General features: G+C 39.8%; 1 protein-coding gene across 3 annotated transcripts in view; it reads left to right on the top strand.

The window, feature by feature from the left end:
* myocd (myocardin) overlaps positions 1–25,649 on the top strand; it is a 132,762-nt gene that overhangs the window by 40,432 nt on the left and 66,681 nt on the right. For all 3 annotated transcript variants that reach the window (XM_014334021.2, XM_014334025.2, XM_014334024.2), the window contains one exon: positions 20,566–20,766. In XM_014334021.2, the coding sequence (XP_014189507.1) occupies positions 20,616–20,766 (151 nt within the window). In that variant the 5' untranslated portion in view covers positions 20,566–20,615. The remainder of the gene's footprint in view (positions 1–20,565; positions 20,767–25,649) is intronic.

Genomic DNA, 25,649 nt, shown 5'->3' with positions numbered 1-25,649 from the left:
CTGTCTTGTTTCTAGTGTTTTGACGATGATGTGACACCTATTAAACAAGAACGGCATCTTGCAAGTCTCCGCTCAGCTTTCTTGTGTCTGATGAGGCCGGCAAAGGCTCAGATCTCTCTGCTCTCCTGGAACGAGCCGACCCATCAATTCTTTTTTACCTTTTGCAGATATACATCTATTCATAATCTCCTGGAAAAAAGGGGACATTCGTATTAAAAAAAATACATTTAAAAAATAGATTCCACACCTGGCCCTCGTCAAGGAGCTACATGGCGTCGCGTCAGGGCGAGGCGCTCCTGCAGCATGTCACGTTTAAATGTTTGGGTGGAGGAATGTGCTGGTAAGTATCTCCAGTGTGCGTCTACTGCCCTAGAGATGAGGGACACTTTGTCATCAGATGCAGTGTTGTAGCACATGTTGTCATGCTACCATACGGCTACATGAACCACATGAAATACAAGGCTGTTTGTTAGGTTGTCAATCATTGGCTGTCCTATATTATTAATGTGAACAATGGTTCACGGTAGAGAGCTTTGGCCTGTATATACGTATATATGTTATATTATCAGTTGCTAGTTGCTGTATTAAAGTTAAGTTAGCTTTAAGGGAAAGTTTAAAACCCTGAAGCTTTAAACTTTAAGGTTTGACCCAAAGGTCGGGCTTGTTTATATGTTCAGATTGAGTTTGGGTCTTTCAAAATAAAGTTTCAAAATTATGCAGCAAGAATTTTATTGCATTCACTCATCAGACATGAACTGGGGTCTATTCATGGAGAGAAATTTTTACTGTAGATATGATTCAAATATAAGACTGTTCTGAGTGGGCGCATTGTTCAAATACTACTTTGTAATACCAGGATGTCCCATAACTTTTGGTGGAAATTAACACAATTTTTTGATTATCCAACCCAGTGGAAGGACAAAGATAGAGAATAAAATGGGGCCTAAAACTGAACCTTAAGGAACACCACATGAGTGGTGGTGGTGGGGGGCTCCCATTACAACAGAAACACATCTGTCTGACTTCATGGCAGGATTTTCTCTGCTTATCTGCTTATAAGTGCTCCTAGCTTTAGACGTGCTTGTGAAAACTTAGTTGGGTTAAAAAGCATCCTGACCTTTAAGCTGTGAAATTATCCATGCTACTCAACGCTAACAATAGCAATGACTAGTAGTAGGCAAACACAACAACAATTGTTTAATCAACCTTCTGTCAAGACAACGTGCAAGTCGGGGATAAATTTATTATCTGAACTGTTGGTTATGCAAACGTTCACGTTTCAGTTTACAGATTGACTTTTCTGCTTCCACTTTGATCTGTCATACTTGCTATAACGATGCTCACACACACTATTCTTGGGAAATGAGGTCTTTCGGGTGCATTTGCTTTTGGTTTATGTGCAAAATAAAATGGTTTAGATAATCTGGCTGATTTGTTTACAGCCTCTCAAATGTCTGACTGGTTCTGTCTTGCCCCGTCTGACTTTATTGCTGTATTCCTTCTACTCAACACTTGCTTTGGTGAGGACAGTGTTTTCATAACATCTTTAAATTATGTTGAAAAAGTAAATTTTTTGCAGCCTCTCGACATTTGTACTGTAATATTACAGATTCACGGTAATCAACTTGCAGCAAGAAACACTGTGCATTTTACCGAATTATGGATTCAGCTATTACGAGACAATGTATGAGCACTGCTGTTGCAATATTCAAAATTACAATCGTGATGTGGCAAAATTAATGGCAGTGAGCTATTTCAGAATAAATAGCTGGTGAACTCCAATGAAGTTGCCAGATCTTATATTGAAGTTAATATTGAAATTGGGTAATATTTCAGGACAACATCACCACATTATAGCATTTCATGTTGTAGAAGGAGTTGAATGGAAGTATCCTAGTTGGGATGATATCCCATTCTAATATATTTCATAGAATTCAATAATCTACTCAGCTCATCGATTACCATGGCACTTAGCGCCACTTAGCTATACACATTAAGTGGAGTTCCCAAGTCAGATACTATAGCTAAAATAGAGCATATGGTTACATTATGTCTGAAAATTCAAGGTTTTCTTTTCAGACTCAGAGATAAAATGTGATCTACATTTGTGATACATCACCGTGCTATCAGTCAACGTGTTTTAAGCCAAAACTAGCAGGAAAGTAGACCTAAATGTCTACTTTCCCATGTGTTTACCTTAAACAGTATGTGTTTAAGGCTGAGCGTACAACACGTAGTAAGGTTACACAGTCAAGGAGTGTGTGCGAGTAAGTCTATGTAGTAAAAGACTTTTCATGTAAAAGCCTGTGCAGGCAGATAATATTTCCATGTCTCTCTTGTAGCCTTGGCTGTTTTACTGTGGCGACAAAGCTACTGCGAGCATTACCCAGACTACTTTTGATTTCCAAGCACCGTGTGTAATGTAAATATTGCTTCTGAGAGATGTGGCTTCCTAGAACTGACATCATGGAGACATGTTATTGTTAGCAATATCTGCAAGGAGTTAAAATAACAGATCAATGAAGTGCCATCTTCACTTTCCACCTCTCATGCTCACTGTATAACTATATCGGCACATATCACTCACCCAGTGACTGCAAAGTTTAGGGGGGAGCGATTGTTAGCATTCCATCATAATTCAAATGAAGCAATGCTCTAAAAACACATGAAGGGTTATTTGCATGCCAAAATCTTGCCAATTTTAAACTGGTGTAAATATTTAATGGAATATTATATATCTATGTGTGTCTTGGAATATGATAGAGAAGTTGTTTTCAGTAGCTGTGAACTTTTCTAAAATTGAAAGCTTTCATATGGTCAAACTCAGAAGTGAATTATCACTCTGCTGTAGAGGTCACTATCCTTATAAACACAAGTATAAACAACATATTTTATTCAAAACAGACTAAAAGAAGCATCTCAAAGGTTTAAACTGAGAAAATTAATCATTTTAAGAAATGCACTATACTGACAAATCACCCATCCAAATCCTGTTCAGGTGTTCCAATCACTTCTATGGCCACGGGTGTGGGAAATCAAACATGCAGACGGCTTCTACAATCATTTGTGAGAGAATGGCTCGCACTCCAGAGCTCAGTGAATTCCAGCATAATATCGAGATAGGATTCCACCTGTGCAAGTCTAGTTGTAAAAATTTCCTCCGTAATAAATATTCTACAGTCAGTTCTTAGTGGTATTATAACAAAGTAGAAGTGACTAGGAATGACAACAATTCAACCACAAAGCGGTACGCCACGTAAAATCACAGCTCACTCTGCCATACTGTGCACAGAGGTTACAAAGTTTCTGTAAAGTCACTACAGACCTCCAAACTTCATGTGGCCTTCAAATTAGCTCACAAACAGTGTGCAAGCTTTATGAAAGGGTTTCCATGGCCATCACCAAACACAAGCAAACTGTTGAATGCAGCGGTAAAGCACTCCGCCTGGACTCTAGAGCAGTCGAGACATGTTCTCTGGAGTTCTCTGGTAACCCAAACTCACCTGGACCCACAAAAACATCCGCCTGGTAAAGAAGGCCCTGCACCAGCTGCACTTCCTCTGTGTCCTGAGGAATAACTTGGACTAGCAGCTGATGCTGGCATTCTGCCGCTCCTCAGAAGAGAGCGTGCTCTCCAACTGCCTTGGTGATTGGTATGCAGGGACCACAAGTGAGAACAGGAAGGCTGCACAGAGGGTAATTAACAACACCCAAAAACTCATTGACTGCCCTCTGCCACCCCTGCAGGCCATCACCAGCTCCCCCTATCCTGCAGTTGTATTTGTATTAATTACACAGTTGGTTTGGAGCACCCACGGTTTCAGTGTACATGTACAATGACAATAAAAGGCTTTTCCATTCTATTTTATGAGTCACACTTCTCTGTCTGACAAGCCGATGTACAAGTCTGGGTTTGGGAGAACTGCGTGAATTGTCTGCTAAGTGTAAAGTTGGTGGGGGGGGATTATGGTGTGGGGTGGTTCTTCTGGATTTAGGTTTGGCCCCTTACTTTGATGGAAAGGAACTCGTAATTTTCCACTATATCAGCAAATTTCTGACAATTTCATAATCCCAACTATGTGGGGACAATTTAGGGATGGCTCCTTTCTGTTCCAGCATAACTGCGCACCAGTGCACAAAGCAAGGTCCATAACGACATGGATGAGAGAGTTTGGTGTGGAAGAACTTGACTGGCCTGCACAGATTCCTGAATGCAACCTGATAGAACATCTTTGGGATGAATTAGAGGGGAGACTGTGAGCCTTCTCGTCAGTGTCTGACCTCACAAATGCACTTCTGGCAGAATTGTCAAAAATTCCCATAAACACACTTATAAATATTGTGGAAAGTATTCAATTAAATTCAGCTCAATTCAAGTTTATTTATATAGTGCCAATAAATAAGAAGATTTGCCTCACAGGAGGGTCTGAGCTTCTTCATCTGCAAAGAGTGGACCAATATTAAACCCCATGGATTAAGAATATGATGTCAATCATAAGCATCTGAAAGGAGACAAGCAAATACTTTGAGCAGTATAGTGTAAATAAGGTCATTCTGAATTTACTTGCAACAACATGCTTCAAAAAAGTTGGAATGTGTGTAGTATTCCCTCTTCGTTTAACAACAATCCATGAATGTTTGGGAACTGAGGAGACCAATCCTGGACTTTTGGGGTGGGATTTTTGTCTGATATAGTACTCTAGGTGCTCAGCAGCCTTGGGTGGTCATACTTTTTATTTCATAATACTCAGTACTCTGTTTTCATTTGGTTGACTAATCTTTCTCCAAGTGTTCCTTAGCATACTTCAGTCTGGCTTGAAGGTGTTTCTTTTGCAGAAGTGGAGATTTTCTTGGTGTGACTATCTACAGACTACAGTTCTTGACTCTTGCTGTGGTAACTGTATATCCATCTTCCGGTCAAACTGATTGCTTTTGATCTCTTTGTTTCATTTTTTACTACAAATACTGTCGTACTGTTTTGAGAATAATCCCAAGTCACACAATGATGATTTCTCAAAGATAGACTTTTTGTTAGGGTTGCCACAATAAACCCGTTGTAACATGTTCACATTTAGAATCTGTTGGGTGAACTGATTCAAGAATGAATGGAGGCCACTACCTTAAGGGAGGGGAAATAATTGCAGATAAATCTGGTGATTATGTCCAAGAGTAAGCAAATGTTTGGCTTTTGGCTTGATAATTGTCTTTAACAATCAATTACCAAAATTGTTCCAATTTAATATATTGTTAGCAATCCATCATTATAATCACTACAACTGGTAACTGGCGAAATAGATATTGTATATATAACATAAAAGCCTTTAACAAAAAAGTTTTTTCCAGATCAGTTAAGTTTTTAGTGTCAGTCCTTATCAAGTTTGTGCTGTGTTTCCTAAAATAGCCCATTCCATAATTTGATGCACATTTAGGATTTCTGCACTTAAAAAAAAATATGATGTCATTTCTGAGGCGAACTGATAGGATTTTTCTTTAGCATAACAGAGACCTAACTGTTGCAAATTGTTTTCTTTTCCACCCTGGATTAACTTATTCTACACAGTGACATGGCAGGACAAAAGCGAGGTAAACACACAGTAGCCTCTTAGCTTGCAGGCTGACAAACATAGCCAGTATTAATTGTCAACATAGGTTTGCAGAGACTGGACACTAAAGGAAGCTGGGAAATGCATGGAAATGTATGAATGGAAAGTGGCAGAGTGAATTCCAGGGAGGTCTGCGGCTGTTTTGCTGCTGATGGGTATGGTGCGTTAAAGCTTGTCACACAAAGCCCAGCAGAAGTACACTCTCTGTAAACTTTCTGGGAGCTTTTTAAACACAGAGAGTGCCAGCCTACCCAACCAGAGAAGGAGCGGGAGGCACAGCCAAGATGTCACAGTCTGCACACACTCTGGGTTCACTACTCCAGCGTGTGAGATTATGTGGTTCTTTTGTATTTATATTACCTTATGTATTTAGATTACATGGCTTCTTTGTATTGAGCAAGTTAAACACACAGGTCATTATTCATCTTGCCCACAGGGAGTCTGTTCAGCAGCAAGGAGGCTGCAAGGTTGCGGAGCAATGACGTCACAGGGGTTATTGCAGGACAGGTAAAGTGTCCACAGACGTATCAGTGAACATCATCAACTCACTCAGTTCACCTCAATGATTAGTAACTGTTATGCTTTTCAAACCTGAATTTGAATGGCACTAGATTTTCACAGCAAGGACAGAGTTTCAGTCATGTCAAATGTACCAGTGAAAAAAATACTGGAGGTTCTTCTGATTAAAGCAGCAGTCTGTCTGGGACGTATTCATTTTTGTTTTAAAATGTTCATCGGAAACCAGTGCAGCTAAAGTAAAGTAAATATATGATACTAAATTCTTGGGCACTGCTTGTAGTTAGCTTAAAGTTCAGTTTATACATAGTTGCAGTGTCTATGCTGAGCGATCATTGTCAATCATATCAGTCTGTATCCGCAAAAAATATTCTTTTTATTCACCATGCACTGAAAACATGTTTCCCGTGTGTGTGCGTGCGTGTGTGTGTGTTCACTATTGCCCATCCCATTATTTATTCCTAAGTGTTTAAAGCAGACATGAAGACTGCCATAATATAATAATAGTAGCCTAAACAATAATCGAGATAAAGTCTTCATAAATGAAAGGATCTGTGAATTTCTTTGAGGGTGAAGCAATTCAACACAAAGCTTTTTTAAGTGTCCTTTAGTGGAGGTTTGATGTACAAATGTGCAATGCTGACAAAGAACAAACTATCTGGACAGTTCTGGACCTCACACAACAGTTAAAGACATCCTAACATATTAGCTGTGTTGTTATATGAATCTACAGGCTTCAAACAAGAAGCCTATCCCAGCTGCCATAGGGCGAGAGGCGGGGTACACCTTGGACAGGTCGGCAGCCTGATGCAGAGCTAACACAGAGCGACAGATCACCGTTCACTCCGGCTAATCTTTGGACAATTTAGATTCACCAATTAACCTAACCCCACTAACTACATGTCTTTGGACTGTGGCAGGAAGCTGGAGTACCTGGAGAGAACCCACGCAAACACTGGGAAAACATACAAACTCCACACAGGAAGGGCCCGGCCAGGTGGGGGAGTGAAATTCAGGACTTGGCTGTAAGCCAGCCGTGCTAACGACTACACCCCCGTGCTGCCACACCCAAATTCTTTACACTGGGATTAATAGGAAGTAAAATTGCTCTCTGATTTAGACTTCATTTAGATTTCTGCGTGAAATCATTGTTGTAACTTAAGATGTAAGCCAGAACCTCTTTTAACCCTAACTCTACACAACTTGCCTGATTCACACAATATGCTCTTTCTAAGTGCTTTCGGTTTAACATCTAACATTCACACTCTGGTGGATGCATCTGAGAGCAACATGGGGTTAGTATCTTGCATGTAGCCTGTAGCAGACGGAGATTCAAACCACCAACTTTCCATTTAGTAGGTGACCTGCTCCACCACCCTATAAAACTTACAGCACCTGGTATTCCCAGGCGGTCTCCCATCCAAGTATTAACCACTAGCTAGTACCAGTCCTGACCCTGCTAAGCTTCCAAGATCAGATGAGATCTGGTCTGCTCAGGGTGGTATGACCATAAGCTAAAGTACCTCCCGAGAAATGTAACAGCCGAATGGGTTGGAAGGTTATGGCGTAGGGTTAAAAAGGATTTCCGGTTAAGTAAGTTACAACATAGCTTTCCCACAGAAGTCTAAATTATGTTTCAGTTTACAACTAACAGTGGTAGCTCACAATACTTGCATGTGTTCATATATCACCAAGCTTTTTAAATATTCTTCCCACAGTCTGGTCTGACGGCGCATTAACCAATAGTGTTATCATCTTCAAATTTGTTCAAACTTCAGACTTATTTGTTTCATTTTAGCGCTTGTGTTAACGAAGGACACAAAAGTCAGACCACCATACATGTTTGGCCATTATATTTTAGTGATGACAGGATCCAGTTTTCGGGAGGTAAGTCCATAACCTTGAGTGTTAACACTGTTTGGCAAAGCAATCTCAATTCTTGCACGAGTTTATTTCCTGCAAGACCCGAAGTTTTTATGTTGGTCCTCCGTGTTCTTGTTAATTGGATCACTTTTAGCCCAGTTCAGAAGAAGTCACGGTCACTTCTCCTTTGTGTATTTTTATCTCCTTTTTGCATTTTTTTAAACCTTATTTTGTTTCTTTTTTATTGTCTCTCAGTTTGAATGTGATTTTAATCTTCTGAGTTATCCTTTATGGTGGCAAAGAATTGTTTATACTTGGTTCAAGTTTGGCTGTAAATCTTCTCTCAACTTGTGGAGTGGATGACGTACAGGATGAGGCCTGATGCTCTCAGGCTGTGTAAATCATGCACATTACATTGTGCTGGAGCTGTGACAAAACATTTGGAACTCGGGCTATTTAACTCTTGGATGTCTATACTGGCATTTGGTATGTTTAGACCTTTGACCTCCTCGGCTTACCTTCTGCTGCACGTTAGTGGGTGCCATAATGCTGTGATGGGCGGGAATCTACTTAAAGCTCTTAATGCCTAAGTAATAGTTCCTCATCCACCATGTGCCATTGCCTTTGAAGTATTTGGTAGGTTCTGAGGGCAGGACACAGTTGGAAAATGATAAATTCATTGAAACCGTGTTCTTCCTAACATTCTAGACACATCTGGTAAACTGTAAAATATTATCGGATCCTTTTCTCTGGAATATCTTAATGTCCTTCGGCATGAACAACCAGACAAGACACAACGCAAGCTTAACTGCTGCTGCCACTGCTTACTGTTCAAGTTCATTTCAGTTTGTGTGTGCGTCCGGGGGCATCTTTCACTGTTTTCACTTGAAAGTGTTGATAAAACACCCATGATTCAATTCCTCATATGACTGATGTAGATAAGGGCCGTCAAGCCAAACAGTTTGAAGGAGGGGAGCATTACAAGCCCAGCAGTGACAGTACAAGAAACATGTTGGGCTGACCGCAGCTCCTTGTTAGACTCTCATACTAATCGGGAAATTCACACGCTTACTGTAGAGTTTTGACAGAGGGTTGGAGGATGTGTTGGGGTTTATAACAAATATATTACCAGCTTGAATATCAAGGTAGTAATAACATAGAAAATACATAATAACACGTATAAATCCGGGATGTGCCGTGGCTCTGTAAATATGCTCCTGGAAACTGATGAGAACAGTTCTCCTTAAAAAAATGACTAAAAATATAATAATGAGCAAAACAGACAATAGCATCCAGCCTAAATACACAACAAGTGTAGTTTATTAATACTGACAGTATTTTTTTCATTATTTATAAACATCCAATTAACTAAAGATTATGAAGAATATCCAGGGAACTTCTGGTATTTTTCTTTACATGAATCATTTTAAATACTTGCTTCAAAGTCTAACTGAATGTAAACACAAATTTGGCTACTTACTACATTAGGAATGTCCAACACATAAAAGCCCAGCATCACCAAATGGCAGATCTAAATAATTAATCCAGTGTGGAAGTACTTTCCTTTAAAGGCCACTTGAGGCTGTCTCCAAAAAGAGTCAATGCCACAGAGGCCCACATTGAAATGATCTTAAACTTGATAGCTTCAAAAACCATAAAATGGAAAAAAATGTGCTTTATGGATATTTTCCCTTCCTGTGTGGAGTTTTCCTTGTTTACCTAATGTTCTTGCAGGTTCTCTCCAGGAACTCCAGCTTCCTCTCACAGTCCAAAGACATACAGTTAGTGGGGTTTGTTTAATTCAAGGGTCTCAAACTCCAGTCCCCCAGGACCGGAGTCCTGAAATGTTTTCATGTGTCCCTGTTGCAACACACCTGATTACAATTACTAGGTCATTAGCAGGACTATATAGAAGCACGCTGAGGTGGCAGTTCAGCAATTTGATTCATGTTACAGCAGCTCATGAGTGAATGAACATGGTGCAATAAAAGTACTTTTAGAAGAACATTTTTCCAAACACTTACATTTACTTAAGTAGGGTTAGGGGTTTGCCACTTCAGTCAAGTGAGTCAAGTTCTATACTCTTGCTAGTGACCTACTAATTTTATTCAGGCGTGTTGCAACAGGGACACATGCAAAAGTTTCGGTACACCGGCCCTCAAGTACTGGAATTTGAGAGCCCTGGTTTAATTGGCGAATCTAAATAAGAATACGACTGCAAATGGTTGTCTGTCTCTGTGTTAGCCCCGTGATTGGCTGGTGCCCTATGGTAGCTGGGATAAGCAGACGTGAATGGATTTGTATTTTTAATGATTAAATTCTGTATTGTGGCTGCTTTGACAGACCGCTGTTTCTGGGAGCTGATCTAACTTGACCTGCTGTGTGGTACACACAATAGCCGTTGGGTGAGTCTGTTTGTTACCGCCATATGTTGGATGCAGTTTATCCTAGCCATCCACATAAATATGATGCAGTCACATTATCCTGCTTTTTATGGCTATTGTTACCGCTAGGGATGGTAATTGGTAAGACTTTAGCAGCTCCATTTCCATTATCAATAGCCCTTATCAATTCAATTCCTTAGCAGTTCTCATTGTGCTTTCATTGGCTCTGCTTTGAGAGTCAATTACCATTTATCAGTATAAACCCAAAGCTACAGTCCCAGACACCACTAAAAATCACTATCCTAATGAGGATAAATATATCCTATATATAGCAGCATAATGCAGTTGTTTCTGTCCTGGCTGGCCATATCCACACTCCACTGCCATTATTTTCCTCCTCAGGCCACACAAACTGATTGTAGTTTAAGTGCAAAAAATGATGAGTGGAATCCATAAGCAAGCAGGCTAACAATTCAAGGTAGCTGAACTACCTGGTTCCAATCCGTAGTTACTACAAGTCATAATACTGACAAACTCAATTAGTCCAGAATATCACTGAACTGACTGGATTTTATTAACATTAGCCAACCAAAGCCAATAAAACCACTTTCTTAAAACCACACTACTATGCCAATTTTCTTCTAGTATGGAAACAATTTTAGGGGACAAAGCTATTCTGATAGTATGATTTTGTTTTATTGATGCAAAAATGAGGGGTGGGGTGGCTGTAGCTCAGGTGGAAGAGCGGATCAGTCACTAACCAGAAGGTCGGTGGCTCGATCCCAGGCTGCTCCAGTCTGCATGCCAAATATCCTTGGGCAAGATACTAACCCCACGTTGCTCTCCAATGCGTTCATCGGAGTGTGAATGTGTATACTGTAGATACTTAGCACTTAGAAGTGCTTGTGTGAATGGGTGTGATTGGGTGAATGAATTAGCTGTATAAAGCGCTTTGAGTGCTCGGACAGAGTAGAAAAGCGCTATATAAGAACCAGTCCATTTACCAAATGAGTGGTTTTTAATTTTCAGTATCATGCACTATATGATAATAAAGAATCAGTATTTTTCTGAAGTAAAAACAAAAACCCAGTAACACTGCACAGTACTGGCACAGATGTGCTTCCATCCCTCTTTGATTGATTACAACTGTGACAAGAAAAAGCTTGTAACACATGTAACACAACTCTTCTCCTACCAACATTCTTTCATCTTGCTTTCCTTTCTGCAAAAACAGTTATAGTAGCTTTTTCTTGTTTATTTGAAACATCTGACCTTTCAACTTTCTCCAATGCTCAGTCTGCCATAACTTACAGCAGCTCTGTGTATGCATCGACTGTCACCCACTGCTTTTAGGGGCCTTGTAGACTAAACCAGATTGGTCATAAAATAGGTAAAAGTAACAAAAATTGCTTAGTTTGTTTAATGCACTTTCAAATGAATATGCGTAATAATCCTGCGTCCTATAATAAATTCAACAGTGAGCTGAGGCTGAAATGGTGCACTGGTAGTTTATAATCCAGTTTATCTCCATGTCCATCATGTCTTATTGTTTTGTTTACATTCTGAAGCATGACTGAGCAGCTGACTTTTTAAAAATCTTGTTGCCATCAGTGTACTGGTTTTGCAAATGCCACTGCTAATTCCTTCGGTTCTAATATATTTGAACTTCTAAGTTTGCACAGCACTTCGGCACGGTCATCATTTATAACTCCTGTAAATGGGGGATGACATAAAGGCCACTGGGTTTTTTTGGATGGTTCTTCAAAAGCCAGAATCTGTGTTTACAGGTTGAGAAAGGGCTGGGCTCAGGGATGTGGAGCCTGCAGTCTTTTACAATGCTGTCTTGTCTGTCACTTGACAGTTGACTGCTGTGAAGCTATCCCCCAGCTTAGCAAACAGCCTTGTTATATTTTCCATTTAAAAAAATTGTCAGGGGTCACCAGCATGTCTGACTGTGTTTCGCTGAAACCAGATGGGGGTTTTCCTATAAACAAGTGTACAGGGAGTATTTATACAGACTGTGGCACCTGACGCCATAACACTCATGACACTCTGTTTAGTGGCCAAAGTTGCCATAAGTCACTTTAGGGAATTAAGTAAATATTTTCATTGTGGCCATGCCATTGTTTATTATAGAATGGCAAAAGTTCTAAATCTTGCCAAATCCTCTGTTAAAAAAATCATTTAATAACAACTTGTCTGAAGTGAAGCACCGTGAACACGGAGCTGATTCCTTTTTCATTATTCGCAAGTCCACTTTCAAACAAATCCAGAAACACCACCTGTTTCCAAATCAGTACGTGTAAAGACTCAGGTTAGAGCGGCGTGTTAAAACAAACCATAGACATCGCCTGCATACTCTGATTGTTGCAGCAGTCACGGGAGGATAAAAGCATACTTCTGGCCTGTTCAGAAGCACATTGTCTCATCTAAATTCAGCATGTCGCCCATCACAGACACAGTCTTGCATTCCACTCTGTAGTAAAGTATTCTCGTGCCGCTGAAATAAAGCAGCATGAGATATGAGGATGCATTGCATGGTATGCTGAAATTACTGGAGATTACTGTTTGGCCTGATGTGTGAGGAAGACTTCAGTCTTGGAGAAAAAGTCTTTAAGATGAAACAATTCCAGTAAAGCATGTGTTGGTCAATCAGGCCTCTGTTGGAAGCCATAAACAAGAGGATCGGTATTACAACAGCACTTTAGCTGGAAGCGGCCTGTTATGGTGCTCCCATAAAAAATGTGCAAAACAAATGTCATTAGGCAGAACTCAAAAAGGAATTATCATAATGAGCTCAGCTGGAGGATCCCCCATATTGATTGCAGCATAAATTCACGATCATCTGTTGGAAATCCTGGACTAACACCAACGTAAATACTACAGGCCCTGAAAGCCTCCCGTACATCTGGCTCAGCTTCAGCTCAGCTGGTGGTCGCCTGAAAATCCTGGAAAGTGTGAGTGCAGCAGGAAAGACACAAAAGGAAAGAAAAACACGAGATGTGACCGCTCAAATGAGTCATTTATCGATGAAAGAAACCGAACCTGTAAAGAGAGGGTGAATCTTTAGCTCAGAATAGCAAAAGAAACAAAAAACATGTTATAATTCACTGTGAAACACTGCACGCTGTAGTCTTCGTCCAAGTCAAATAAAGCAAATGCTAGATTACAGTAAAGCTGCTCATGAATGCCACAATAAATTGTGTAATGACATTGGAAACACACGAGTATTCTGTAATAGGAAGTAGACTAGTAGTAATCAACAGCCCACCTTTGGTCCCCAGTAATTTTTAAGCAGTTTGGATGTTTTTCCAAACTATGTCACTGTCGAAAAAGTGAGATGACATAACCTCAGTATTTTACACTCCCAAAAATACTTAGTTGTGGTTAATTCTGTAATTAAGCAGGATTTATGCTCCAACCTTCTTGCTATTGTTAGGAGCATATAGAATATGACTGTTAATAGAAGCTGGTTTTGCCAACATGATGTTTTGGACTACATATAACCTCCCAACCCAAAGTGTATGGATTACCTAACCAACTGCCAGCAGCCTCCTGTAACTACTTGCCAACTGGTTGCGAAACACTCTTTGCTCAGCCACCAGTGGCGATCAGGGAGTCACTGACTGGTCACTGGGCCTTTGTGATCGGAGCTTTAGCAGTCAATTTCACAGTGACTGTCAGCAACCACTCACAACTGGTTAGGGAATATACACATTTCCCTCAAGAAGTCTGGGTTTCAGATGGTTGCTGACCAGTCTCCATGCCTGTGTGACTGACATGGAGACTGTGTGACAGGCTAAGTTTAACAGCTTCAAAATCAGAAGGAGAATCTATATCGGAGGTGGTGTCAGAAAAATCCTGTAAACTGTGAAGAACAGAGAACAGTCACTGATTGTAACAGAGATCAGTGACATTATCATCACCATTTACATCAGCAGGGCGTTAGCTGCTGTTGGCGTGGCTCATTTATGTGTAAGATGGGCTCTTTTTCTCTGTAACTCCCAACTCATTATTTGTGAACCAGCAGGATCACCGTTGTAAATTGTTGGGGGCGGTGGGAGGGGTGGGTGTATTAAACCAAAACCACAGTGGTTTTGGTTTAACCACTGTGGTTAACCTAACCCTAACCAGTTGAGTAGTTTTAGTACCTAATCCATGTGAAAAATTAAACAAATCAGAAAGTGAAAAATATTCCAAATGAAGAATTTAAAAAAGTCCAACTAGGATACAAACTGTGTTCTTGTGACTATAACGAGATCTCCTCTTTTGTTTGGAGTTTGTTGGACACCAAACAACAGCTTATGTATACACACATCAAAAATCTAATTAAACAGCATTAAATTACACAGCAGGATAAGAAAAGGGTGAAAGTGTGCAAAGAGATCAGTTGTGTCCCCATTTACTGTTTGAAGAAGATTGAAAGAAAGTGTGAATTCGCAAGGCTATCCTGCAAGATCCCAAACTCTTGGAAACAAGTATCCAGTGACTGTAATTTACTCAGAAAATACAACAAGACTGGGTAGATGATAACAAAATGAATTTCATCGAAAGTGATAGAAAGCACAGGAAATGACCCTGAGTTTATTTCAGGGCGTCTTCGTGGGTGGCTGTTACTATATCCATCTCATTCATCTTGATTAATGATGGAACAGATGATGGCAGCAGGACACATTTTCTGTGGATGTGTAAAAAACAAATCGCTAATCTCACTGGCTGAATCTTCCTCTGTTAACAAGAAAATAAGCTACAAAATCATGACCTCCAAAGAAAAGTTATGACAAAAAATCCACATTAATTAGTGGGATTAAATCCTATAAAAAGTTGAGCAAACATTAATTAAAAGGACCTGCAAACGTTTTTTTCAAAGAAAATATAAAATGTTTTATTCCATTGTGGGGTTGTAGATACTCCATTATGGTGAAAAGAGTAGACTTGCACTGGGGAGAGAATCCTCAGCTGCTGGTGTTCAGATCTGCTAAGAATCTAGGCAGGGGTGGGTGTGGGGGCTTGTCCCTCCATGATGGTTCCTCTTCCTACAACTCTTCCTTCTGAGGTTTCTGCTGCCTAAGGTTTTCACTAAGCTCGTGATCGGTCATGGCCATCTTCCCAATGTACCCGTTTTGTTTTTTTCATTCTGAATAGGGGTTCTGACACTTAATAGTCCTCAGCGTCATTCTGTCCACTTATTATATAGTTTCAGGGTACTAGACTTGATGTAAAACCTTCTATGCTTTTTTGTCTTGATGTCAGTGGATGGTATCTCCTCCTTTGGTCAGCTTATTATACCAGCAGGGTATCTGACAACCAGCAGGGTGCATGGATCTTGTTCTTCCCTGAGTCCTCAGGCATTGCCTTACTGTCTGCATTTGGTGGCTTTCATAGAAGCCTCTTCATAGTTTCTATTTCCCTGTGGTATTCCAAGATACTTACAGCTGTCCTCAATGTCTGCAATGTTGCCTTCTGGTTGTTCCCACAGTTCTCACTAAATTTCCTCTTTTTGTTACATCCAACTACCCCTCTCTGATCCGAATGACATTCCAGTGTTGGTGTTGTAGTGATGTGGATCAGTGAATTGATGATATTGTTCAGTCCTGGAACACAGCTTGATGTCATCCATGTAGAGCATGTGTCCGTAGCCAGTCTTGTTGATGATCTGGTTGAGGGGGTTCAGGCCTACAGGCCAGAACAACAATGGTGAATCCTGCAGTTGATGTTAAGTCGTGCAGCTGGCTTGAAGTTGGCCTTTCCACATTCCCACTGAATTCCTGGTGAAGGCTCTTGGGGTACTGCTGATCTTGTGTCATTCTAAGCATTTTACAGAGTTGCACCCTTTTCATTTTCAACAAACTTGTTTATCTTTTTCACTGATGATTCAACTGGGAAAGATTAATTCTTACCCATTCAATAGAAGTGCTATGACTGGGAAAAATAAATGGAATTTTTACTTTTATTATCAGGGGCATTCAGTATCCTGGCAGTTGGTATTATAAATTTATGCTTCCCTGGTGAACGCTATTGATGTTTAGTAATTACAAATTTGAATATGTAAACAAATTCAGCACTGAAAGATAAAAGGATGAAATATAGGAAAATAAATCAGCACCTCTAACTCTTTCACATTTCTATGCGAGAGGGTCTACATATTTGCAGAATAACAGGAAATGGAAATTTGCAAATCATTGTCTGATTTTTCTGAATATATTTGTGAATATTTACAACTGCACAGGAAGGCAAACATTTCTCTTTAGAAAGCAAGTAGAAAAGTCATTTATGCAAGCTGTTTTTACCATCTTTGGTATTGTCTTTCTGTCTCTTTACTTTGAAATAGGGTAATGCCATAAACCATATATAAAAGACAGACTTAGGTTCTGGGTACATAACCCAGTGCCTTAAATCTGAATTCTTTCTAAAAATGGGCAGGTCTGGTTTAAAAGTCTTTTTGAAGTCGTAATCACTAGTTACTAGTCTAAAATGATAAAGAAGCGTATTCATGAGGATGGACATAATTTGTAAGATAATCACCCTTTGAGTGTTCACAGTCAGTTTCTCAGGCACATCTATCTCTTGTTTGACACACGTGGTTAAAAAAGACCAAGATACTAACAGCTAGTTCAAGGATTCACAATCAATGGGACGTCACTAACTAACAGGTGATATCATGATGGCTACATTCATCTTTCATTCCAGCAAGAGTCCTGACAGGGACTAGAAAGAGAGGGCCGATTTCTCCTGTTTTGGCTTCCCTTCATTGGCTTCCTGTTAAATCCAGAATTGAATTCAAAATCCTGCTCCTCACATACAAGGTCTTAAATAATCAGGCCCCATCTTATCTTAATGACCTTGTAGTACCAGATCACCCTTTAGAGCACTTCGCTCTCGCTCTGCAGGCCTACTTGTTGTTCCTAGAGTATTTAAAAGTAGAATGGGAGGGAGAGCCTTCAGTTTTCAGGCCCCTCTTCTGTGGAACCAGCTTCCAGTTTGGATTCGAGGAGACAGACACTATCTCTACTTTAAGATTAGGCTTAAACTTTCCTTTTTGCTAAAGCATATAGTTAGGGCTGGACCAGGTGACCCTGAATCCTCCCTTAGTTTTGCTGCAATAGGTGTAGGCTGCTGGGGGATTCCCATGATGCATCGAGGTTTTCTTCTTCACTCACCCTTTTCACTCACTATGTGTTAACAGACCTCTCTTCACTGAGTTATACTTGTTATTAATCTCTGTCTCTCTTCCACAGCATGTCTTATCCTGTCTTTCTTCTCTCACCCCAACCGGTCGCAGCAGTTGGCCCCGTTTTATGTGTGCCTTGAACCTACTTATTCTTGATAAATTTGCACATGATACGATATTACTCATAGTAAGTTTACAGCTACTCTGCCTAAAAGTGGGCCTAAATATTCTAATAGTGTTTTCCCTTCACCTTCTGTTTGTTCCAGTTTGTTTATATTTGTATCTCCCTCACATCACTGGTAAAATCTACGACATGGTGTTTTTAACTGGGACATCACGCAAGCAGATTCTGTGACCAATAAACTAAACACTGGCTGGTAATAAAGATGTACATCTCACCAAGGAAAAGACACGACTGGCAATTCACCCTTCCAGTCCTTCCTCAATCTATAAGTCATTAGAGAGAAGGGCAGATAATACTTGCAACAAGTCTTAGGTATGAAGGAATTGAAAAGAGAACAACTGACAAGTGTGACCTGCTATCGGCTCATCTTAATGGAGCTCCAAGTGCCACGTGTCTTGGCTCATATTGTGTTGACACAGAGATACAGGCCACCATGTGCTAGATAGCATCAGATTATAACCTGGTTCTTTTGAAGACCTGCTTTCCTTTGTTTCATCCACACATTTCCATTAAAGCCTTCTGGTAAACAGGCATTTTTCTTCAGATATTCTTTAAAAACTAGATTTACTGATAACTTGTTACAGTATGCACTACTATCCATCATGGAGGTGAATGTGGCTGTCATTGTTGTCCACTCTTTGTCTTTGTCTTTTATTTTCCTTTGTCTATCTCTGTCTATTCCCAGTAGGGGTTGTCACTGTGGTATAAATTGTCAGAGTGGACCCTATCTGCATCTGGGTGGGCTTTTAAGCCAAGCCCATCAGTTAAGCGTTCATTAAAGAGGTTCCTCCTGAAGCTCCACGGAGGAGTCCCAGCCTTTTACCCGACTATGATTTACTGTAACTGTTGCCTTGTTTCTGAGTTAAATGCATGGGTTTGTTATTGTTTTCTCTGGCTGGTGTTTATGTGCAGTACAGTGTGCAACCTTTTTTGTTCTTTTAAGCACGCCACACATAATCTATTTGTCAAGATATCGTCTGAGGAGATGCAGTGTCTTTAAAGCTATTTCTTAGAAGAGGTGAATCAAGCCCCAGAATACCACCAGAGCATCCGTTTTTGAGATTTTACAGAAGAAGCATGGTTGAAAATATGCTCAAATTCTCTGTCCTGCAAGAGGAAAATGCGGCACTCTGTCAGACTCAAGGGATTCCCAGCAGAGCATTGCAGTTGTATCAGGATGATCAATGTTAATCACTTAACCTCTCAGTGCTTTTAATGTGGCTGATTTCTTAAAGATGAATGTAGTAAGGTCCAGCATACCTGAATTACTGTGAGGAGTGAATGTGCTGGAGCTCATCTCATAAACTACATGCTCAAAAGATGAATGTAGTTTCTGGGTCTTAAAAAAGAAGCCAATAAGCAAGTGCCTCAAAGCTGCACTCATTCGAAAAATCAGCAGGCGTTGATCCTGTTATTGCAGTCGGGCTGTTTAGAAGTCTATGGGAACAGAAGTCCTTAGCTCCCTTGGTTTGTGACCTCAGTACATTTCATTCAATCATGATGGTCATTTTATAACTATGTAAAAGGTTAAAGGGAGGGCGTACACTGTGATCGGCATGTTTCTCATACTCACACAAATGTGAAAGACTTTTACAGCTGCCAAGTCCATCTTTTATATACAGTCTTTGTCTCAGGACCAAGCGCCTTGACCGTGTTTAACCTTGAGAGTAGCTGAACTCTGCTGTTACATCGGTTACAACAGTTATTTTGTAAAGAATGATATGCAGTCAGAGGAAATATTATGTTTCCTTCTAATATTAGACTTCATGTTAAATTTTTGTTGTTTCCTATATGCTTTTTAGGAAGGCAGGGTTAAAGTTTGATTAAGTTGCAGCAACCAACCTCCTTGGGTAAGGCAAACAGCCGACCATGCATATGAGAGTCATTTATCGGAGGCAGTGACCATGGTATTTGATCCCATTTTTCTAGCTTTGCTCTCATGCAGCTTGTGCATCAGTGTGGTTGAAGTCGATGAAGTGACTTTCTCATTTCCATTCTATTTAACTTTGCTTCATTTACCTGCACTTCCTCTATTCAACGTTTTAAAAATTTGCATTTATTTTAGCAAAGATTGTGTAACTGTCAGCCTTGACAATACTCTAGCCAGATGAAAGAGCCTTTTCTAAAGCTTGCTATTTGTACAGCACATGCATACATATGAGGGTTTTATTGTCCCATAAGCATGGTATGAGCAGTTCTCCAAACACAACTTATTAAAGAAAACAGAGATGCAGATGTTTGCAGTGCCCTATGGTGGTGCCCTCGGGAGACGATGTAGTATGAAGAGCGCAGACAGGGCGCACGGAGCTTGGCTTGTCTAAGACCTGAGTGAGGCTCATTTTTCACATTGACACTTTGTGGGGGCTCTCTAAGCTACTGAATCCACATTGTAGATGTGTTTAATATTTGTTCACGAGGTAAGAAGGTCTGCTCTTTGTACACTGCGTAAATTGATAAGTTGGCAAGAGCAGCAGCTGATGGAGGGCTGCGTCCATGAGGCTAAAAGTGGGCTTAAAGTTCTGTAAACAAACACACGCTCTGCTGTCTGCCTGATCCGAAATGGACCTCTGAAAAAAACCCAAAAAAAACAATGCAAAATCTGGAACTGCTGTTGTATTCTTCAAACACTAACATGGCTTGAGTCCAGTTCTCGGCACCACGGAGGAGTTTTCAAACGCAAACACTCAAATGGCTGTTTGCTGTGTCTTTCGTGCTCGTTCAAACTCAATTAACTGAGCTCCTTTAGCTGTTACAGCTGACTGAGGTGGCAGCGACAAAGTCAAGTGTTTTTATTATGATGTGCACAGACTATGAGTTTTCATTGTGTCTTTTTCTCTTCAAAAGGGAGGTGACCCGAGAAGAGATGTCATCTACTGGGGAATGAAGTGTGAGCCATGAATGCAGTGAAAAGCTCTGAGGTCCACAACGGTCCAGAAGACAGACGGTGTCCTGGACAGCTGCAGCGGGCCATGCAGCTTCATGGAGACAAGGAGAGGACAAACCACGTGTTGAAGAAACACATACAATCAAGAGAAAGCAAGAATGGTGAGCCCTTTCTTTCCATTTGAAATCCTTTGCTCTTTAGCGACTTAAGTCCTAGTATATCATATTTGACACATACACTTTTTGTGAGTTTTCTATATCATCAGTGTGATTTTCCCCCCTGAAAACCTAAATAAATTGTACAATACATTTTTAAACTTTTTTAAAAAGATGTAGCAAAGGTGATACAAACTAAAAGTCATGTGTGGAACTTAAAATCTGATTAATTAATGATCAATTTTCAAAAAAATTTGAATTTTCTGACAATTATTCCATGGTTAAGGCATTAAAGGGTTAACTACCTTAATGTTATCCACATTAAATAACCCTGTCCATCAAACTAAACTGACTGTTCAAATGCTGTTATATGCTTGATTTGTGTCTATCTTTTTTTAAGTAATGACGGTTGATTCTGTTCTTCACTGCTGCAGTTTTAGGTTGAAATCTTATTTTTGCACTCTGAGATTTGGCCTCCTATGTGAACATGTGATCTTCTGTTGTTGTAGTCGTTTCAAATGAGAGATTTTCTTGTCTTTGTTTATGATTTTTTGGGTAGGTTGTATTGGGCAGGGCTCATTTTAAAATTTTTGTGATATACAAAAAAGCACTTAAGCTGAAATGACAGTTTCAAGGGCTTGCACGAAAATCTTCCTAAAAGCTGAAAAATGATATGTCTCAATATAATATTCTGATTATTTTAAAACATTTCCAAACATTCTCAACAAGCAGTTTTTAAACTTTTGTTTGAATGAACTATTTGTTGTTCACAAAATAAATAAATAAATAAATCTCTAGTGTCTATCCAGATTAAAATCTGAATCTTGTTTTTACTTCCCAAGCACGTTTCCCATAAATGGAATTTGACTTTTAGTTTCAAGTATCCTAGTTTCCCTGGATAATGCTACACAGCACTCAATGAAGCTAAGCAGAGATAAGCAAAGAAAATCATACGGCTATTGTGTATGTAGAGGTGAGTAGCTATAAAAATTGATATATCCTGTATGAGCAACAGCATGCAACTCTGCAAACAAGTCAAACCGTTACAGTGGGTTGTGTATGCACGGTCCAAAAGTGGCATAGGGCAAAGCATGCTCGAGCAGAAACAGTTTGGAGTGTCTGTGAAGTAATTTAATAGATTTATTCTAATTGTAGTGATTTGATTCGATTTTTTTTTACTGTATTCTATTATGTTTAGGGTTTTGGTTTTGTTTTTTTTGTCATTTCTTTAGCACCATTTTTCTATTAGTGCCTACAAAAGTAATATAATATTAATATTAACAATAAAGTCAATAATCAGGTGAAAAGGTTAAGTATGCCAGTCACATCCTCAGAACAATCCTCCAGGCCAAATCAAAACAAGGTTATTTGAATATTTTAGGAACTAATGATTAAATATGTTCTCAGCCCAGATCAAGCTGGTGTATATGTCGCTCACATCACAGGGCTGAAGGTGAAAGTGCCTGAGGAATCTTATGATTTAGGTTGGTATTTTTAGACGGAACTATTCCTGCCATCTCTCAAAATAGTGAGAGCAGCGCAGCATTTCACTTCAAACTGCTAGACCCTGCAAAGTTTTCCATGATGTCATGGGTGGCGTGGGAGTGAAGTAATTGAAGAGGGAGATGAACAGAAACTGGAATCTCCTCAAATTCACCCATTCATTTTATTCCCTTATTCTTCAAGTCAGCCGGTAGACGGGAGGAACAAGAGAAGCAAAACAAGCGAGGAGCCCGAACCGTTGCTCCTCGTGCTCCTGCCAAAGACCAGATGACAAACGCAAATGAGTGATAAGACTGTCACTGGCATAATGGCCCCTTTTTCATTTACACAGTACGAGTGCAGTAGACACAAGATCCTAGTCAATCCTAATAATGAGCTCAGGAGGCGTGTATAATGTTTTCATTTTAGCACTGTGACTGAAAGTCGGGCTTTTAGCCCAATAACAATGTTTAAATTAGACAATCCACATTTTTAAGCATTTACATGCAAAGGATCTGCGTCAAATGTATTGAGATGAGAAGATTAATTAGACATTAACTAATTGTAAGTTCTTGCCAGTGTTGATAATGGATTCTTTTGAACCTCTTCTTGACTTAAAACCTAAATTCAATAGTTGGTCTTACTTCTGCCATAAAGCTCAGGCCCAGCAGGGAACAAATGTTAAAACTTCTCCTCAAATAAATGAAAGAAGTGAATAAAAAATAACTAAATACTCATAATCAAGGATTTTATTTTTTAATACAAAACAAAAAAAGCATATTGTGTCATTTTTATTGTGAAAATACGACTCAGGAGACAAACACACAATAAAAGTCAAAACTGTAGGTTATGTGATGTTCTACTGATATGACAACTTTTAAGGAAGAAAATGAATAGATAAATAATTTACCAGTTTTATTTTAGCCTGCACTGATAGAACATCAAAGAGCTGTTCATGCTGTCACATTGTAACATACGCTTGAAAACCTGGCTGAGTAAGAATAGTCTAAAAATTTAAATTGTAACCACCCAGACTCAGCTACAGTAATCTACTGGACTATGTGTAATATCTAGAAAGTTTGCATTATCAAAGCAAAATTGGTTTTAGCACTGCAATAGTCTACATGTCTAAATCTGTTTATGTTGTGAGTAAAATATACATTTTAAAGTTATAAATGTAAAAAATGTTCAGTTTTGCCTCCCTACAAGGAAAGCTCAGTCCAGCAGTCGGTGGGGAGTGACCGTGATGTGCAGACTCAGTTGCTGAACGTAGACTGATATTTAGTTTGTAGACTCTTACCTCATCACTCCCCACAAGGGAAACTCACCACGGCAGCGAGTGGGGAGTGACAATAATGTGCAGATCCAAGAAAAATGCAGCTGTAGTATTTTGTCTCTCCCCACTAGGAAGGCTCATTACAGCTACGAGTGGTGCATGTCAAAAACATGGTACACGTTCGACTTGAATGAATGATTTGCTATCTGGCTTCTGTCCTTGTGAATGGAAGTATAGCTGATGCTACACTTCCAGGATCTGGCCTTGTCATTTCCCACTACGGAAAACTAACTACAGCTGTGAGTAAGGAGTGGCAAACCAACGTGGAGGATGGGATGATATTTCTTCTCATTCCAAGAAGATGAAATTTATAGTGTGCCCACACAAAACTGGCACCTGCGTGTGCACGCATGTGTGTGTGTGTGTGTGTGTGTGTTTGTGTCAGATAAAACAGTAACTTGGAAATAAATTGCCTCTTTTAGAAACTGCAAGATTGAAACTTGCAGTTGCCCTGATGTTTTTTTGCTCAGTTGCATTTGTGTTAACACTAAGGCATCAGTGTCCACTGCTTACAAAGATGTGTAAGAGTCCACATGATGGCATTGTTAACACAAGTTTGCCATTAGAGGTGTTACTACTGTACTGCTGCCCACTTACACTTCGAAGGCTCGCTCCTTGTAGAATGGGCAGTGTTCCTTTTGGCTTCATGTTTTCACATTCATGTAGTTTCTCAGAAAGTGCATTTGAGAATTGGTTTGTACCCTTGTAGATAAATTCCTGCATGCTCATTCTAAGCAAACATGCAGTCAGACTTCACCAGTCTTCTTTGCTAGCAGCAGTGTGTTTCCTCAGTCAAAGGTGGCCCCGGCACGGCTGTAATTCTTCACCGGGTCTAATATGAAAACACAGATCTGTCTGATACAAATCTGGGCACCACTCTTTTCATTTAGTGAGGTAAGAGTTGAGGAGAGGTCCGACTGGGTAAGAGGGTTCTTTGGCAGCTCGAGAGTCTCAAACACCTGCAGTAAAAAAAACAACTGTTATTGCTCCAGTCTGGATTGTTCGTGCGGCACCTTCTTCCCTGAAAGCTGAGTGGATTCCACACTGATTTGATGGTGGCCAGAGTTACACAGATTACTCTCATCTGGAGGAGATTAGTCAGTGATGCTGATAGACATGATCAGCCCGACACTTCATCATTTCACGCAGTTAAACATCAGCCCTGCTCTGCTAGCTTGTTTTTGTAGTGCTGTGCCCTTAAACTGACTGAATCATTTTCATCAGAGAAAATTAGCTTTTTTTCTGATTATAGACAATCATGCAAACCCCATGCCGGCAGGTAAAAGTTTGAACTTTTAGGTTAGCAGACACAAAGGTTTGAAGTGATTGTAATGAACGGACATTAGCGGAGACATGATAAGAGCTCCATGTTCTGTTAATTGCACTCTGGTTTGAGGGAGACAAGAAATGTTTGCCTTTCTATTCTCATTATCAAAAGCATTTTCTGCAGCTCTGCCAGACTTTCTATCTTAACCACCATCAGCATGAAACATCAACACCATAACAAAAACCAGCATTTCTTTCTTTTCTTTTTTACATTAGGCAACAGGTGGAATGTGTGCCGATGCATTTTTTTCTGCTATTGTTTCTAGCTCCTAATTCATCCGTGAAATTACTCAGATGTTCATTTATCATGTGAGCAAAGCCGAGAGCAACAGGCCCCGAAACAAGAATCAGTTGATGGATAGAACATTTTCTGTGGGCAAATATTACCTCAGTTTGCACGGGCTGTAAACACATTTATTATTTATCAAACCAGTCTGTGTGACGTGATGAAAAACCAAAAAGGAGATTATGAAATAAATGCTTGTATTCAAGGAGAATGATAAATAAAAAGAACACCCCCCTGAATTGACTGTGTTTGTAGTGCCGACCCAAGTTTGTAATTGGTTTCATATTTAGTTGTACTACAGTACAACGTATGGAAAGGTGTACCAGGGTTCTGTGAGCTCAGACGCATAAATACATCTCAGTTACTTTTGTTGCACCTCTTTGTGCCAAGTTTTCTGACTGGACATTGACCGTTAAAAAATTTTTTCTTTGCAAGCTTTGAAATATCCATCTTCCTGAG

The sequence above is a fragment of the Haplochromis burtoni genome, unplaced genomic scaffold (genome assembly GCF_018398535.1).
Source record: "Haplochromis burtoni strain Fernald_Lab_line unplaced genomic scaffold, NCSU_Asbu1 Contig_71, whole genome shotgun sequence".
In the NCBI taxonomy this organism is placed as follows: domain Eukaryota; kingdom Metazoa; phylum Chordata; class Actinopteri; order Cichliformes; family Cichlidae; genus Haplochromis; species Haplochromis burtoni.
This window is presented reverse-complemented; position numbering and strand designations above follow the sequence as displayed.